The following is a 16,315-nucleotide window of genomic DNA, read 5'->3' as shown; positions in this document are numbered from 1 at the left end:
TCATTAAGTCATTCTTGTATTAAAGAGGAAATCTCAAGAGAAATGATTTCTAAAGGACATTCTAAATGTAAATAATGACATTCTAAATGTAAAAAAAATGTAAAATGTAGCTAAAGTCAATATTTAGAAAAAGTATAGCCTTAAATGTATTTATCAGAATGTAAGAATTATCAAAAATAAATGTACTAAGTGCAACGGATCAATACTAAAATAGGAAAGGAGGAAAAGATTAAGATACTACTAGGAAATAAGTATTTTTTAACTTAAAAAAGGTTAGAAAGACAAAAATTCTGGAAAATAAGAAAAAATATTCAAATAAATAAAGAAAGAAACAAGAATAATTATAGATAGTAAAGACTTCAGTATTTAAAAAGTAGATTATAAAAATGTTAGAAAATATTAGTGCTTAGAGGAAATATATAACTTCTTGAGAAATGCAAAATACCAAAACTGGCCCAAGAAAAACTTAAAAACTTGAAAAGAGTAATGGCTTTATAAAAGGTTTTTAAAATCTTCCTCCACAAAGGCACAGATGGTTTTATAGCTGAGTAATAATAAACTTCTAGGGAACAGAAATTTCTCTTTTATGCAAGTCATTAAGTCTCTCTTATAAAACTCATTTCTGAAAATAGAAAAATAGAGAAAACTTCTTAACTTATATTGAAGCTAATGTAACCTTTGTGGCAGCTTTTGATTAATCTACTCTAGTTAGATTTTCTGTACTTATAGGTGGATGCTTATGTAACTAATAGAGGGGACTCGACTCTAAAATTTTAGAGAGTCAGAAAAGAAGACTCAAATTAAACAGATACATTCCATAAACTTGGATTAAGAGTCAATGGGATAAAAATGCAGCTCTCTTCAAGTTAACTTAGTAGTTTAATGTAATTACAACAAAAATGCAAAGAAGTTTTTCCAAGGGAATTAATAAAGTGATTCAAACGTTTTCTTGAATAGGTTGAACACTACAGGAATTTTTGAAGAGTTAGATGAATCTGATTTATTCCATTACTGTTTAATATGTATTCTAACAGCATTGCACTAAAGAATGAGAAAAAAAGAACAGAATATAAAGGCCACAAGCAGTCCAGAGTGTAAAGGCACCAATTCTGTAGATAATAATACTGGTCTTCCAAGCAGAGGGAAATGCAGGAATGAGCTTTTAATAAAAGTGCTAGCTATCTTGTCAACTACTCAGGGAAATTCAATTAGGTACCTGTCTTGAATTATACAACTTCCAGTAGATGCCTTATGCCATTTGTTTGCCAAATATTTAACCACTATCTGTCAAGAACTATGAGAAAACAGGATATAAAAGTGAGCAAAAACAGAGGAGCTGAGAGGCTGGTGGGAAGATAGGTAATAGGCCCAAAGTAGGACTTACTGAGATAATGTCAATTTAATGTGCTCTATTAAGAGTACAACATGTACTGCTGTCTGATATAATGCAATCAAGAGAACCTTCTGTGATAGGAGACATTGTCAGACTCCAATACACATGACTCTCTATCTCCACCCCACATTTTGTGCATAATCTTATGAAAAGTATCTAGTAATGTAAGTATTTGGGCATTTATGTTAATGACATAAAGATATTTAAAACTGTGATCATGACAGTGTACACGACACAAATGCTGAGACAGAGTATGCCACACTGATACTCAGTGGCAATCTTCTGAAGAAAAAGGACTATGTTAATCTGTTAAATATGTAACAAAAAGAGAATAGAAGAATTAGAAGTGAAATAATGTGAGATTTGCTTGATCTTGAGGTGATAATGAACCTTCAATTCTTAAAAACCAAAATTAAAAGAAAACTACAGATTTGGTTACTCAGGCTAAAAATGAATCCACTCTGTTAGACAGGATATGTCCAGATCATGCAGTGGCCCACACCAAAGTCAGCAATCATTTTCTGTAAAAAGCCAGATAGGGATCCCTGGGTGGCGCAGCGGTTTGGCGCCGGCCTTTGGCCTAGGGCGCGATCCTGGAGACCCCGGATCGAATCCCACATCGGGTTCCCGGTGCATGGAGCCTGCCTTCTCCCTCTACCTGTGTCTCTGCCTCTCTTTCTCTCTCTCTCTCTCTTTCTCTCTCTCTGTGACTATCATAAAAAAAAAAAAAAAGCCAGATAGCAAATAATTTAGGATTTGCAGGTCACATGGTCTCTGTGCAACTACTTAATTTGGCTATTGTAGCATGACCACCATAACACACACACACACACACACACACACACACACACACACACACACATAATAAATAGATGTCTGTGGCAGTGTTGAATACAACTTTATTTACAACCAAAGGCAGTGAGCTGGATGCAGCCAATAGGTCACTTTGCCGACCCCTGGGTCTAGACCATGCAGTTGTCAACACAATGGAGTACACCTCAAACAATATTTACAGAGCCTGGAGTCCTTTTCTCAATTCAGAAGATGGAGAATATAACCTTCCATATACTATTTCTGCTTTTTATACTCTTTGGCTTCCATAAAAGAATGTGGACCCCACTTCCAGCTCAATTATCTATCAAAAAGTAGGGCCACACTCGCCTGGCAACATGGATAAGCTATATTATAGGCTTTTGCCCAGATATACAACTTTGACTTCACTGCCTCAAAGCTGGATTGAGAGTTAACAACATTCAAAGGAAGCCTTTTTTTAAAGTCCATCTCCTCCCCTAGATAATCTGTATTCGTGGGCCAAATCAGAGCTGTAGAAAAACAGGTCCCTATATTATCTCTTCCTCCCACTCAGCCACTTTCAGCAGAACTTTCTCTGCACTGCTCTTGGGTTTGAAGGTATCAGTTCATGCAGAAAGCCTTTATAAGAACTAGCCCTAAGATAAGCATTGCTACTCCTACTGTAACAGAATTCTGAGTTTTGTGATCATTATAGAATAGTGTACTTCATTTGTCCCCAAGATGTTTGTATCTGATTTAGAACTAGGAATAGTCATAAATCATCTGGAAAACCCATGTATTTGCCTCAAGGACTCTGTGAACTATATACAAATGGAAATGGTTCAACCTGACAAATAATAATTGGTGGGAGAGAAATGGGCACTTCAACACACTGAATGGCATAAATAAATTTCTCTATCGCCAAGAAAAGCCATTCTGGTGGCAACTTGGCATTAAGTACCACAAGTCCCCAGAATACTAATATTCTTTGATTTAGTAATTCCACTGTGAGAAATTATCTTAAGGATAGGCACACAAATATCTATTGCAGTGTAACTTTTAATAATGATAATATTTTAAAACCTGGGAACAAAGGAAATGTTCCAAGACAAAAAATTAAGTAGATCAACGATAAGAGATCTATAGGGTGAATAAACATCATTTATGGAAGAACATTTGATGACTTGAGAAAATCCTAAGATACAACTATACATATCAAGGTATCAAGAGTAGGAAATTAACCTATCATGTATTGTATAATCCCAAATACAAAAATAGGATCATGAAATTTTTTTGGCATTTATACAAATATGCATTTTCTAAAATTCTATAATACATCTAATTTTTTCAATAAAAATTAACATTTTAAAAGTACATTCACTTTGATACTGGTCTCACAAGTATAAATTCATCATAAGGAATTAAAAAGGTAAGTCAATATATTATGCATGGTAGGTATAACATCAGAACATATAAAACTAACCTATTTATGACACATCAAAATCAGAAATTATAAAAGAAAATTAGAAATAAAATCAGAAATCATAAATTTACAATTATCAACCTTGTTTTTCATGTATAAGAGAACTTTTTCTTCCAAATGGTCAAGTCCCTAACAGGCCGGAAACCACAGAGCAGTGGTTTTAGGGCTTCAGTGCCTTAGGGTTTTTTGCAGGGAGACTGTAAATAATGACATCCTTGCCTTGACAATGGAGGATGTTTCCTAAAACAATGAAGAATAAACTGTTTGGGGGCCTATTCATAACTGTTTCTGTTTTACAAGTTGGGAGTTCTGAGTGGTTCATTTGGAAGAAGAACTGATGTGGTTATCTGAATCTATCTGCCCTTTTCGGACCCATTCTTGGTCGCTTTTCTATCAGTGGCTACCTCGGAGGCTGACTTCTTCAGATCCCTGCCTGGGTTTGGCTGAGTGGAGGCATTCGCAGGAGGAAAGAAGGGGCTTGAGTATGTGTATCCTCCTTGTCCCCAAGACGTAGTTTTTAGGAGTGGCTGCATCTAATAAAGATCCTGTTCTTGGGAAAAACAAAAAACAAAAAACAAAAAAAAAGGACTCTCTTTTCCTCTTTACCCATGAAAGCCTTCTTTTGGGAGGAAGTTGGATGAAGTTCCTGCTGTTGCCAATCCCCGTGCACCTCACCACCCCTGAGTGGTTCTATTAACTCTGCTCAGAGTTCATTCATTAAGCTTTAATTTCCTCAATTAAACTACTTAGGTATGTCAGTTGATTCCTTTGGGGATCTTGTCTATTTAAGGAGAAGAAAAAAAAACTTTCAAAGACATTGCCGCCTTAGAGACACTATCATCAAGTGCTCAAAATTCTATAAAACTGAAAAACAAAACAAAACAAAAACCAGAACCTTAACTTATCATGAAAACTGCACATTTCAGCTACAGCTTGAAAATATATGACTAGACAAGTCATAAGATATCCCTGTAACAAATAGTAAGTATTTAAAAATTAAGGACTGTGGAATGGGATCTACTTAAATTTCACCCTGAAAGTCCATGAGACTCCAGACAATTTGATATCAAAAGGCTTTCTTTTGAAAACTGGTTCTTCTCAATACATTCTTTTCAAACTAAATGTGTACTTAACAATGAAATGGAAAGGTATTGAGAAATATTTTGGAGATCTGCGACTTACCTCCTTGAACTTGTGACTTAGCTTGCTTGTGTCTAGGTCTGAGGGGGAAAACATGTCCTCATTCTCAGGCAGCTCGAACACCTCAATGGCCATGTCGCTGCCAGGAAGAACAGGTCCCACCTCGTCCTCCTCTTCATCTGTGGCATATTCTCCTGTCTGAAAGGAAGGGCATTTCAGAAATCCAGCTGTCCTCACCCCAGGTAGAAGTGAGTTACTTGAAAATATTTTATGAAAGAGAAATAAAACATGTCACCAAATGGTGAAGTGTAAGTAGGCTTTGAAGTCAAGCATGCCTCATGCAGCCAAGGTTATAAGCGAATGTTAGTTCAAAGATCCAAAGTGACATGTCTATGCCGTATATCAGTGCATTCCTAAAAATCTAACAGGATCAGTAGTATTTTCACAAGAACAACAAACATTGTTTTCAGTCTAAGTATGTGATGGTTTTACGAAATAGAATTATATTGCTAAGGGAAATAGGTAATTCCTATAAATTCCCACCACTGTATGAATAAGTCACCCAATACTGAAAGCAGGGAAGATCCAAAGATACAGAGAGTTTGAAAAGACCCTAAAGAAGACTTACACGAAGGTTTTGTAGATGTAACTCTCCTAAATTTTAGAGTGCAATCAGCTCTCTTTTGTTTGTTGACTAATGTGTTGGTTAACTAGGGACCTGAAGATTTCTAACTTACAGCCCACAGAGGTGTATTGCTTTGCCTGCACATGATTTTGATAAATCTTAGTATTTCTCCAATGTTAAAGAAAAAATCCACCGGACATTCTGGATTTCCAGTTTTTCTTGAGAAAGCCAAAGATCTGGCAATATGCGGATGTTGTGACATGAAAACAACCGGGCCAGTCAGCAGTGGTTGCGTCTTTTGGATGGGTCGCACGCCTTCAGATACCCCACAACTTTTACAACTCCATATTGTTCTATGCTGTTAGCTTCACTCCTTCGCAGTACCCACGGGTCCCTGAAGGTGCGTGAGTTCATGGCCCCTGGGATAAATATTCCTCCATACGACTAACCTCCTTAACATTATTAGAAAGTGGCTCCTCTCCTGGCAGCACTAGGCTATGAGGCTCTAATTCAAAATAATTGTTTGAAATATATACCTTACGATATAATTTAAAGATAAATCACTGATTCACAGGGTCAAAAAACAAAGTTCATTTAATGTGTCCCTGTTCTTTCAGGTACTATTATATATGATATATAAGACAGACAGGAATTCATATTCCCTTTAAAAACACTTTCATAAAGTGTGTGGAGTGATCTATTCCTTTGATTACATAGGCTTAGCATCTGCTGTTTTTTCTTTTCGTTCTGTACTATATTCTTGCTAACTGAAATCCTATTTCTTTTACTGTTTTGCACGTGAAGAAAATCTGGTCATTAACCTCAGTGTAATAATTCCTAATGCCAGAAAGACCATTATTAAGTTGCCATTCTGATTTCTCCTTTTCAAGTGAAATTATTCTGGATTTCTCCTGTCATTATCTTTGTGCTTCTGCTTGAACTTATCTCTCCAAGTCCTCCACACTTGTTTTAAATTGTGGAGCCCAGAAGTAGGCACGATTTCCAGTAGGGAATCTGAAGGCCGTTGGCCAGGATGAAGAAACTGCCTCAGCATCCTTCAGACACTGCTTGCTGACATGAAGGCCATTATCATGAAGACCTTGATTTTGGTGGCATTTGTATCTAGAAGTAAGCTCAGTGTATCTCTGTGTGAAATAGCACTGCAGTACTCGGAACCCCTCCCTGGACTCTTTAGAAACCCGTCTGAAAATGTGTAAACTCTAAACATGCTTCCAAGTGTCTCTGGCACGGTGAGGAGAATGTAGCTGAGCAGTGAGGGCTGATGATTCTAGGTAGTTTCCACTTGTCGGTATGATTAGATCCTATAAATCATAGAAGAACCCTAATTCCAGATTTGGTATAACTTTTTGTGATATTCTGTAAGTGAACTCACCTCCTATTTACATATATTTTTAGAACCAATAGTTACTTTGTAAATCCCAGTGATGTTAATTAATAGAAATGCAGTAAGGCTGGTTAGGTACACAATCTTGATACCCTGCTGAAAGTTTTCGTTTAAAGATATTAAACTGGGTGCTTGCTTTTAATCCTAATTACAACTAGCAGCAAAGCCACGCCTTCATTATAAAGGCCCAAACCAGGTATATAATAAAATTTACTTCTACATCATAAATTTGATGAATTTCCTGAATGACCCCATAAAATCTTAAGCTACATTTAAGTCTGATGACAATGTGGTGCATTTTAAACATAACATTGAAATGAACAATTTGATTTCCCTTTCCCAGCTTGAAAATAGGCACTTCTTCACTATGTGTAAGGGAATGAATATAAACATGTGCCTAGAATAGGTCCTGACATATAACAGGATCATAGCAAATATTTTTAAAAAAGTATATCCAAGAATGCTTATGGCACTTGCTTGGCAATATCTATAAGCTCCCAAGGAAGTTTTCGATAATATATGTATATTTTTTAAAATGAACTGCAAAGGCATTTGTTAAGAAGGCAGTATTTTTTATTTTTTTAATACTTCTTACAATGAATAACAGGAGTAGGGTGTATACAATATATGTACAGTATATGTAGTTCTTCTCTTAGTTCTGGCTTTGTCATTCATTTTAGTTATCAAAATTACACTCATCAATATAAGTTATTAACAATTCTTGGTCTTGATTCAGTTGTTTTGTTTTGTTTTGTTTTTTACTTTACCAATCTCCTCTCCTCAATAACCAAATTATCTGCAATTCTCCTGAAATTCTTTTTATCTTTCATTTCATCTCTCCACTTACTAATGTTTTTTTCTAATTAGTTTTATAAGCATACTAAGGTCAAGATATGTCTTTTAGTGTCTTGATTCTACTTAGTACTTATTAGAGGTTCTGGATAGGGTGTTTAAAAACTATCATGCCCAGGTGCCTGGGTGGCATAGTCAGTTAAGCATCAGACTCTTGGCTTTGGCTCAGGTCATGATCTCAACCCCTCAGGGTTGTGGGATTGAGCCCCAGGTCAGGCTCTGTGCTCAGCAGGGAGTCTACTTGAGATTCTCTCCCTCTGCCCCTCTCCACCATGCTTTCTGTCTTTAAAATAAACAAATATTCAATAAAAATAAAATTAAAACTATCATGTCAACTGGAATTTAAAAAAACAAAAAAATGAGCAAGGGGAATAAAGAGAGAGAGAGAGCAAACCAAGAAACAGACTCTTAACTACAGAGAACAAAGCAACAGTTACAGAGGGGAGATGGGCAGAAGGATGGGGGAAATAGGTGATGGAGACTAAGCATTGCATTTGTAATGAGCAACGGGTATTGTATGGAGTGCTGAATCACTATATTGTACACCTAAGCTAATATTATATGTTAACTGGAATTTAAATAAAAACTTAAAAAAACCAGGATCCCTGGGTGGCACAGCAGTTTGGCGCCTGCCTTTGGCCCAGGGCATGATCCTGGAGACCCGGGATTGAATCCCACGTCAGGCTCCTGGTGCATGGAGCCTGCTTCTCCCTCTGCCTGTGTCTCTGCCTCTCTCTCTGTGTGTGTGTGACTATCATAAATAAATAAAAAAAAAAATTTTTTTAAAAGATTAAAATTTTTTTAAAAAAATTAAAAAAACCTATCTTGTCATTCTCTCTTGCTGATCCACTCCCAACATAAACAGGCTTTATGATAAAGGATGCATTTACCACAGAACCTCATTAACATCTAGAAGCTAAAAAGTTACATTTAGTAGACTAAGAATAATGTGTTCTGATTGTCTCATCTTTATTGAAAATGGACACCACTTTTAGGGTTAATATGAAAATAAATTACATGGAATGATAGGTAGGCAGAATTTCATAAACCTCACAACTAGACTGGATTGAATCTGACATTTATATAGGGAGGTGGACAATACTGCATCAAAAAAAAAAAGTCTCACAACAAAGTATTTACATTGGCATCCATTTCCTTCTCCTTATTTCTGGCCAGATTCAGTGTCTTTCGAGTAAACAGAAAAATCTTTTGTCCCAACCTGAAAATCCATTTTAATTGTTCTTAGTGTAAGAACTGACAGAGATAGTAAGGGTTCCTTTTCACAACTCATCTACCTTCTTGATTAATATCTTAGACTTTTTTTATTGCTTACCCAAGGGTGCAATAAAATGAACAGCCATTCTTTTGTAACTGTACCCAACACTGTTTCTTGAAGACTGTGTGATATAGGTATTACTATTCCATTGTACTTAGAGGAAACTGAGACTCAAAGACTTTACCCAACATCAGACAATTAGTTATGTTGTTGGAGCTAACATATTCCGAAGCTCATTCTCTTTCTTCTATGCTACACTGCTTGCAGTCTACAGAAAGTAAAGCTTTACAGGATAAAAAATGGGAATACATTCCTTTCATATTTCCCTAACCAAAAATGCTGGTGGGTAATCTTGTTGTGTTGAAATTCACCTTCCACATCTTTGAACATTTTCATTCAATTCACTCTGAAGATTTGCACCTGTCTCTAGAGAGCTGCAAAGTTCTTGCCCTCTTTTTTTCTCTCATAAGGTGCTCACCCTGGGCAAGTGCATAGAAGTCTCCTTCAAAAGATTTGGCTGATGGGTCTGCTGACTGATGTTTCATGCACTCTTTCTCATATAAACCAGAACCATAGCATACAGTCTATAGAATTGCTGCAGTCTTAAAATGGATGGAAAAGATACTTGCAAAGCAAAATGAGTACAAAATTCCTCTAGATGTTTATGGTTGGTCTCTTTTATGTTTCCTTTGCACATCTAATTTTCTTAAGCTACCAATCTTTACTTTACTGACTCTTTCCAAACCATTTCATCTCCTTTTCATGGACACAACTTATTTCATACTCATATTATATTAGAGCACTTAGTATTTTATTAAAATACATGATTACAACAATAATTAGGTATAGCTGACAGATTCTGCCTCTTAGTAAATATCTAACTTTTGACTGGTAGGAGCAAAAGCATATAGACATTTTTGAGCTTTGAGCACTCAGGAGAGCTGATGATCTAATTTTAGGTTTTATGGAAGGGATGGGACATTATCTGTTATATTGATGAGGTGGTTCATCAGAGACCAAGTAAACAATCATGATTTTGAAGCCTATAGCTTCCAGATTTAAGTTTCAATTTCCTCATCTATAAAGTGAGGATAAAAATAGCTCCTTAGTATATATAATAAAGTTGTCATGAGATTAAGTTAGACGGAGTCTGTAATGTGTTGAATACAAGGTATGGCACATGGCAGGCATTCAAAACAAGCAATCGCTGCCGCTGCTGGTCATGGTGCTAATCCCACAACAGCAACATACACTAAAGCATCTCCAAAATTGAATCTCATAACCAGACATTTGCTAAATTTTGGTCTCATAAATATAATGTCCTAGAAGCCCCACCACATGAATCTTTTATAAGCAAACCAGTCATTTCTGAAGTAAAATTTTTCTTTTCCCTAAACCTGCTCCTCTTCTTATACTCCCAGTTTTGGGGGCATCAGCCCAAGACCAAGAAAACTTTCAGGCCTCTGTTGTCTTCACTTACTGGGCCCCATCCTGCCCCAGTAATCCAAGATGAAGATCCAAGACTCAGCTCATTCTATGAAGTTGCTGCCCAAAGACTCTTTTAATCCATTCCTTTATGTTTCTGCTATATCCTTATATCACTCATAAAACTTGGCTCTTTGATATCTGCCTCCTATCAACCACTTTCAACCGTAAGCTCCTTGAAAGTGCCAGGTATGATTTGTATCTATAATCCCAGTGTGGCTAGCACACTGCTTGGCATATAGTAGGCACTAAACAAATGTTTGCTGAATAAATTAATACAGTTTTAGCCACATCTGCACAGCACAGCAGAGCCCTGATTTTCCTGTTAATTCTCAGCTTTCAAATAAGAAATATAGTGAAGCACAGCTGCAGCTGGAGCCCAAATGACCCTTTTGGGGATTTTCTCTTGTTGTTAGGTTCAACCATTAGCAGTAATTTCTGCTGTAGCAATGTTTGCTCTGGTAAATTCCGGGAAACTAAATGGTGCTAATCATAAAAATAGCCTTGATTATGCAGTTTTTGTTGGAATTTGTTTACTGGATTTGAATTTGGTTATATATATTTTCAGACTCAGTTCTGTTAGAGAATAGAAGAGAGTTGCTTTTTCTCTGGAGGAGAAAGACCTCAAACTAACACTTTAATGTTTAAAATTCCTAAATCTGTGCCAGCCATCCAGATGGCTTTCAGCAAAAGCATCCCCTTCTCTGCAAAGGCATCTCTCTTTCATTTTCTGTCAGTTGACTCTGTATGTCCTACTTTTGTAATGTTAGGCCACTTAGTCTCTTTGCTCATCTATAGAATGGGAATAACAGCATCTTATTCCTAAGTTTGTTGGGGGAATTTCCAGTAGTGAGATCTTCAAAGTATTCATCACAGTGCTTAGAATATGATAAAAGACTAGATGACTTGATGACTATGATAATTTTCACTATCCCTGGCTTCTCCAGGGCAACACCAGCAAAAAAAGCATGAGTTTTGGTGACAGAGAGACCAGGCCCCAGAAAAGAAAAAACAATTTCACAGTTGCACAAGAGCAGGCAAACCATTTAGCTTACATCTTTTGTGCTCCCTTCTTCTATAAAATGGCCCCAAAGATACCAATCTCATAGTACATTGAGAGGATTTAAAGAAATAAAGTATGTGAAACATCCACATGATGCCTGGACCAAGATATATACTCATTTCTCAAACCATTCAAAATTTTCTTGCCAATAATCTTTGTTCTAAGAATGTTTTCTGATATTTCACTTCATTCTACAGTCTAGCTACTAGAGCAAGAAACATCTACCATCTATACCTATGTTACTGATATAGCCTTCCATGTTCCCTGCTTTCAAGCATCTAGTTCCTCAGATAATTGATACTATCACTGGCAAATTATTTTTCCTAAAATTCCAACTAGATAGATTGAAGATGTGTCTATAAAATTTTTTCTAACAACTCAAACTCATCTTTTCACTTCTTAAAATTTTCTAGCACTTGTGGTAGACAGTTTATAAATTAGCCTTTGATTTTACAGTATTTTAATGCCTCCATTAGTCTTTTTTCTTCACCCCTTCTTTTTAGAAAGTAGGTAGGTACTTTTTAGAAAGTAGGTAGCTACTTTTTAGAAAGTAGGTACCACCATGGTAGGCAAGCTCTAAAATGACCCCTAAGGATCCTTCTTCCTGGGTAATCTATACTTTTCTATAATCCATTTCCCTTTGGGTGTGGGCTGGACCTAGTGACTCACTTCTAACAACGAGAATACAACAGTGATGGGATGTCTGTTCTGGGATTAGTTTACAAAAAGACTATGGCTTGCATCTCTTTTGTCCTCTTAGCATGTCTCTACCAAGATACCTACATCATACTGAACTGATGTTTCTGGCCAACAGTCAGCAAGGACCTGAGGCATGCTAACAGTCACATGAGGAGCTTGGAAGTGTATCTTCCGTGTCCTGCCAACAGCTGCAAATGAATTGGAAGCAGATCTTCCCCCAGTTGAGCACTCAGATGACTGTAGCTCTGGCGGACACCTTATTTGCAGCAATGGGACAAATCTTGAGTCAGAGGCATCCAGTTAAATGGACCCAGACAGAGATACTGTAATGTATAAATGTTTCTTATTTTAAGTTGCTACATTGTGGTGGTAATTTGTTATGGAGCAACAGAAAGGGGGAACTGCCATAACAAACACAGAAAAATGAGGAAGTGGCTTTGGAAATAGGCAGTGAAGGACGGCTGGGAGGATTCTGAAGAGTATGTTAAAGCAGGCCTAAATTGCCTTGAACACATTGTAAGTGGAAATCCGGAGTTGGGGGGGGGGGGAGTTCTTGTGTAGTGCCAGAAAACTCAGCAATATTATCACCATTTATAAGAAGAAAGTTGGAAACATTCCTAGTGAATGGAGTGATCTAGCTAAGTAGGTTTCCAAACAAGTGTTGAAGGTGCTGCCCGATTTCTTCTTGCTGCTAATGGTAAAAATGTGACCAAAGAGAGAAATTGAAAGGACCATTAAACAGAAAGGAACTAAGACTTGATGGTTTTGAACATCTTGATTCTAAAAATAAGAAATAGTTTCCAAACAAAGTTCAAAGCCAGGGTACTGCCAGGAGAATAGGTCTAAAAATGAAGCAGAAGGTGGAACTAACATCTTTTGTTAAGAATTCTGAACTTAGGTATGGAGGTTCCTCAAAAAATTAAAACAGAAATTCCATTCCTGGGTATTTACCCAAAAAATAAGAAAACACTAATTAAAAATGATATATGCACCCCTATGTTTACTGCAGCATTATTTATAATAATCAAGATATGGAGAAACTTGTGTCCATTAATAGATGAATAGATAAATAAGTTGTTTTATATACATATATAATGAAATATATATATATAAAATGAAATATTACTCATTCATAAAAAAGAATGAGGTCTTGCCATTTGAGACAACATGAATGGACCTAGGGGATATTATGTTAAATGAAATCCGTCAGAGAAAGACAAGTACCATATAATTTCACTTACATGTAGAGTCCAAGAGACAAAACTGATGAGCAAACAAACAAGCAGAAACAGATCCATAAAAACAAATAACAAACTGGTGATTGCCAGAGTGAGGGAGGTAGGGAGACGGGCAAAATAGGTAAATGAGAGTAGAAAACATAGCTTTCAGTTATGGAATGAATAAATCACAGGAATAAGAGGTACAGAATAAGGAATATAGTCACTGGTACTGTAATAATGTTGTATGGTGGCAGATGGTGGTTACACTTGTGGTGAGCATAGCAATATGTATAAACTTGTCATATCACTGTGTCATGCAACTGAAACTAATGCAGCATTGTGTGCCAACTATATTCAAATAAAAAAGAGAACTGAGAAATAGTTACATGTACTATAATCTATAATATTCAATTACTGAAGCAATTTTCAATTACAATTTCTTAAATTTTATTTTCTAGGAATAATCCTAATCATCTCAACCTCTATAATCCTTCCCCATTCCAACTATTTTACTGTATTGAATTGGTTGGTGAGTATTCAAATACCAAGTATTTTTTTTAAAAGATAGTTTCATTTTCTTTCTTCCTTAGAAAAAAGTCTCTTAAAATAGTTGTTTCTAACTATAATTACATTGAGAAACATGAACCATAAACCCCCCAAAAAAGGAATTCTGAACTGAAGGAACTCATATTTTTTTATAATGGGTAATAAGCAAGTCTGTTATGTGCCCTATAGAGAGACACTCCTCTATTTTCCAAGACTGTTCATTATACAAACATCATTAAAAAGGTAATCTGAAAGAAAGGCATGAGTGCCTCTTGTAGAGAAGTCAGAGACCTATGGAGGAACTGTCTCCCAGTGATATCTGCCCTTGTTTCTATACCATTTTGGCTTCTGGTGAATTTTCCTATTAGTACGACTTTCCCTCATCAGTGTGACTCCAGTGGCTAGGACCTAGTCTATTTCATATAATTACGACTATTAAATGAACTCCAAGCAACAGAATGAGTAACTTGCAGTAACTGAGATCAACCATATTCCCCAGGCTTTCAGATGTGACTGGCTACATAAATCCCGTAAACCATCAGGTCTACCTTAGAAATTCAGGTAGCTTTCTCCTCAAGTTTATTTATTCCAGTTGGCCTAAGGTATTAATTCAGATATGGCAAGAATCAGGGATTGCACAGGCTTGGTGTTGGCCCACAAGAAGAATATCTATGATTCAGACAATTCTATCACCTATAACAACCCTGGCCAATGAGTTGAGGTTGATCTGAATGCCTTCCAGGACTGGTGTCCCTGATCACATTAAAGTACAAATTTTGTACCACCTCATCCAATTAAATGAGTCCAACCCTAAGAATAATTGCCCGCACAATGCATATAAAAAATAAGTCAACTATCACTTAGGAAAGCAATTGACCAAGTAATTGATGAGTAATGATGACCAAACAGTTAAGTCACTTACATCAGCTTAAGAGTCAGTAACAAGGTTCATCAAGGGGGGTACTGCTCAGACCTATAGGAATGGCCTTGAGTTATGCCCAGTGAGCAAGATGTCGACGTCATTTTTGCATCTGTATAGCTGGTGCTGAGTTTGGAAAGCCTAGTAGCTTTGGATAGCTTAGCTGACACATCAGTGAATCAAGCCCGGGCATTTAAGGAAACCTTTATGAATTGAAAGTCTCACTGAGCCAGTGGCCTTGTTTCAAGAGGTAGAATATCAGATAAAGTTTTCACAAAATGGAAAGCTGCTACTTGTTCATGTAAATCTAAGATGCTGCTGCTGGGCCAGGTTGGTAGTAGCTTTCTTATAGTTACCATTTCCATTTGACAAGCAAGGTTTGTTGGGCCCTTTTAACCTTATTGGTCTGTGAGTTCAAGTTGACCCATCTCAAACAGAATATTAGACCACAGAGTCATAAAGCTTCCACTGGTCATTCAGTTTAAGTTCCATTAAGAACTTAGTAGAAAGTTAATAGCTGCCTTTCTTCTTCTTTTTTTGGTTGCTGCATCAGACATGCAGTTATGTTATGTTGGGAAATGGCCCAAGCAGTCTGGCAGCCATTATGTGTTTAGATAAGCTGTGATTTCTCCTTCTTTTTCTAGGATTCTATATTGTTTCTGCTGACCCACATGGGAGAAACAGGGAAAGTGTTTTCTTTCTCGTCCTACTATTACTGTCCTAACATGTGGCAATCCCTGAATGACAGATTCTCCACTGGCACTAATGCAACAAAGAAGGGCAGGTGTATATCATCACATTAATAACATTACACATTGAGCAGTGAAGCCATAACAGTATTATGTTGCATCTGCCCAAATGTTCCTTCCAAAAGGCCATTTTGCTTCCCTTCTCACTGTGAACCCTGCCCAAACCACATCAGTAGAATGTGGGCATCTTTCCTCACTACATGACCAGGTGACATGGTGATTTGTGAGCCAGTATCCATACCACCATGAAGTTGAGTGCCTCCCCTCCCAAAGTTCCCTAGTGTACTTAAGGGGTTCTTATAATATCTTGTCTCTCTGGAGGACAAAGGAGATCTCATCCTGACCCCTAGTAACCTTCCTCCTCATAGCAGCTGAGTTCAGAGTAGAGAGAGGAGGCCACAAGGCATGTAGAGGCAGAAGGCAGCCCTGTACCAGTAACAAAGTGCATTTATTTTCAGTTTTGAGAAGTGCAGTGGTTACCTGTGTTTTAATCAAACTTTGAGTATCTACCACCTAAGGCACTATATATAAGGTGTTGTCATTACTGACACAACCAAGTTAGCTTTGGAGAGTCTTTGACCCGGTAGCCACTGGCTTGACTCCCACAACAGGAACTGATTAGAACATAAACAGGAACTGATTAGAACATAAAGGATGGGGAAGTTTTC

General features: G+C 36.9%; 1 protein-coding gene across 14 annotated transcripts in view; it reads right to left on the bottom strand.

Annotated features, from left to right (window-relative positions):
• The window catches only part of PPP1R9A (protein phosphatase 1 regulatory subunit 9A), a 315,876-nt gene that overhangs the window by 71,663 nt on the left and 227,898 nt on the right, over nucleotides 1-16,315 (bottom strand). For all 14 annotated transcript variants that reach the window (XM_041728258.1, XM_041728260.1, XM_041728266.1 and 11 more), the window contains one exon: nucleotides 4,851-5,006. In XM_041728258.1, coding sequence (XP_041584192.1) covers nucleotides 4,851-5,006 — 156 coding nt within the window. The remainder of the gene's footprint in view (nucleotides 1-4,850; nucleotides 5,007-16,315) is intronic.

This window comes from Vulpes lagopus, chromosome 13 (genome assembly GCF_018345385.1).
Source record: "Vulpes lagopus strain Blue_001 chromosome 13, ASM1834538v1, whole genome shotgun sequence".
Lineage (NCBI taxonomy): Eukaryota > Metazoa > Chordata > Mammalia > Carnivora > Canidae > Vulpes > Vulpes lagopus.
Note: the sequence above shows the minus strand (reverse complement) of the source record. Positions and strands in the feature narration are given on the sequence as shown.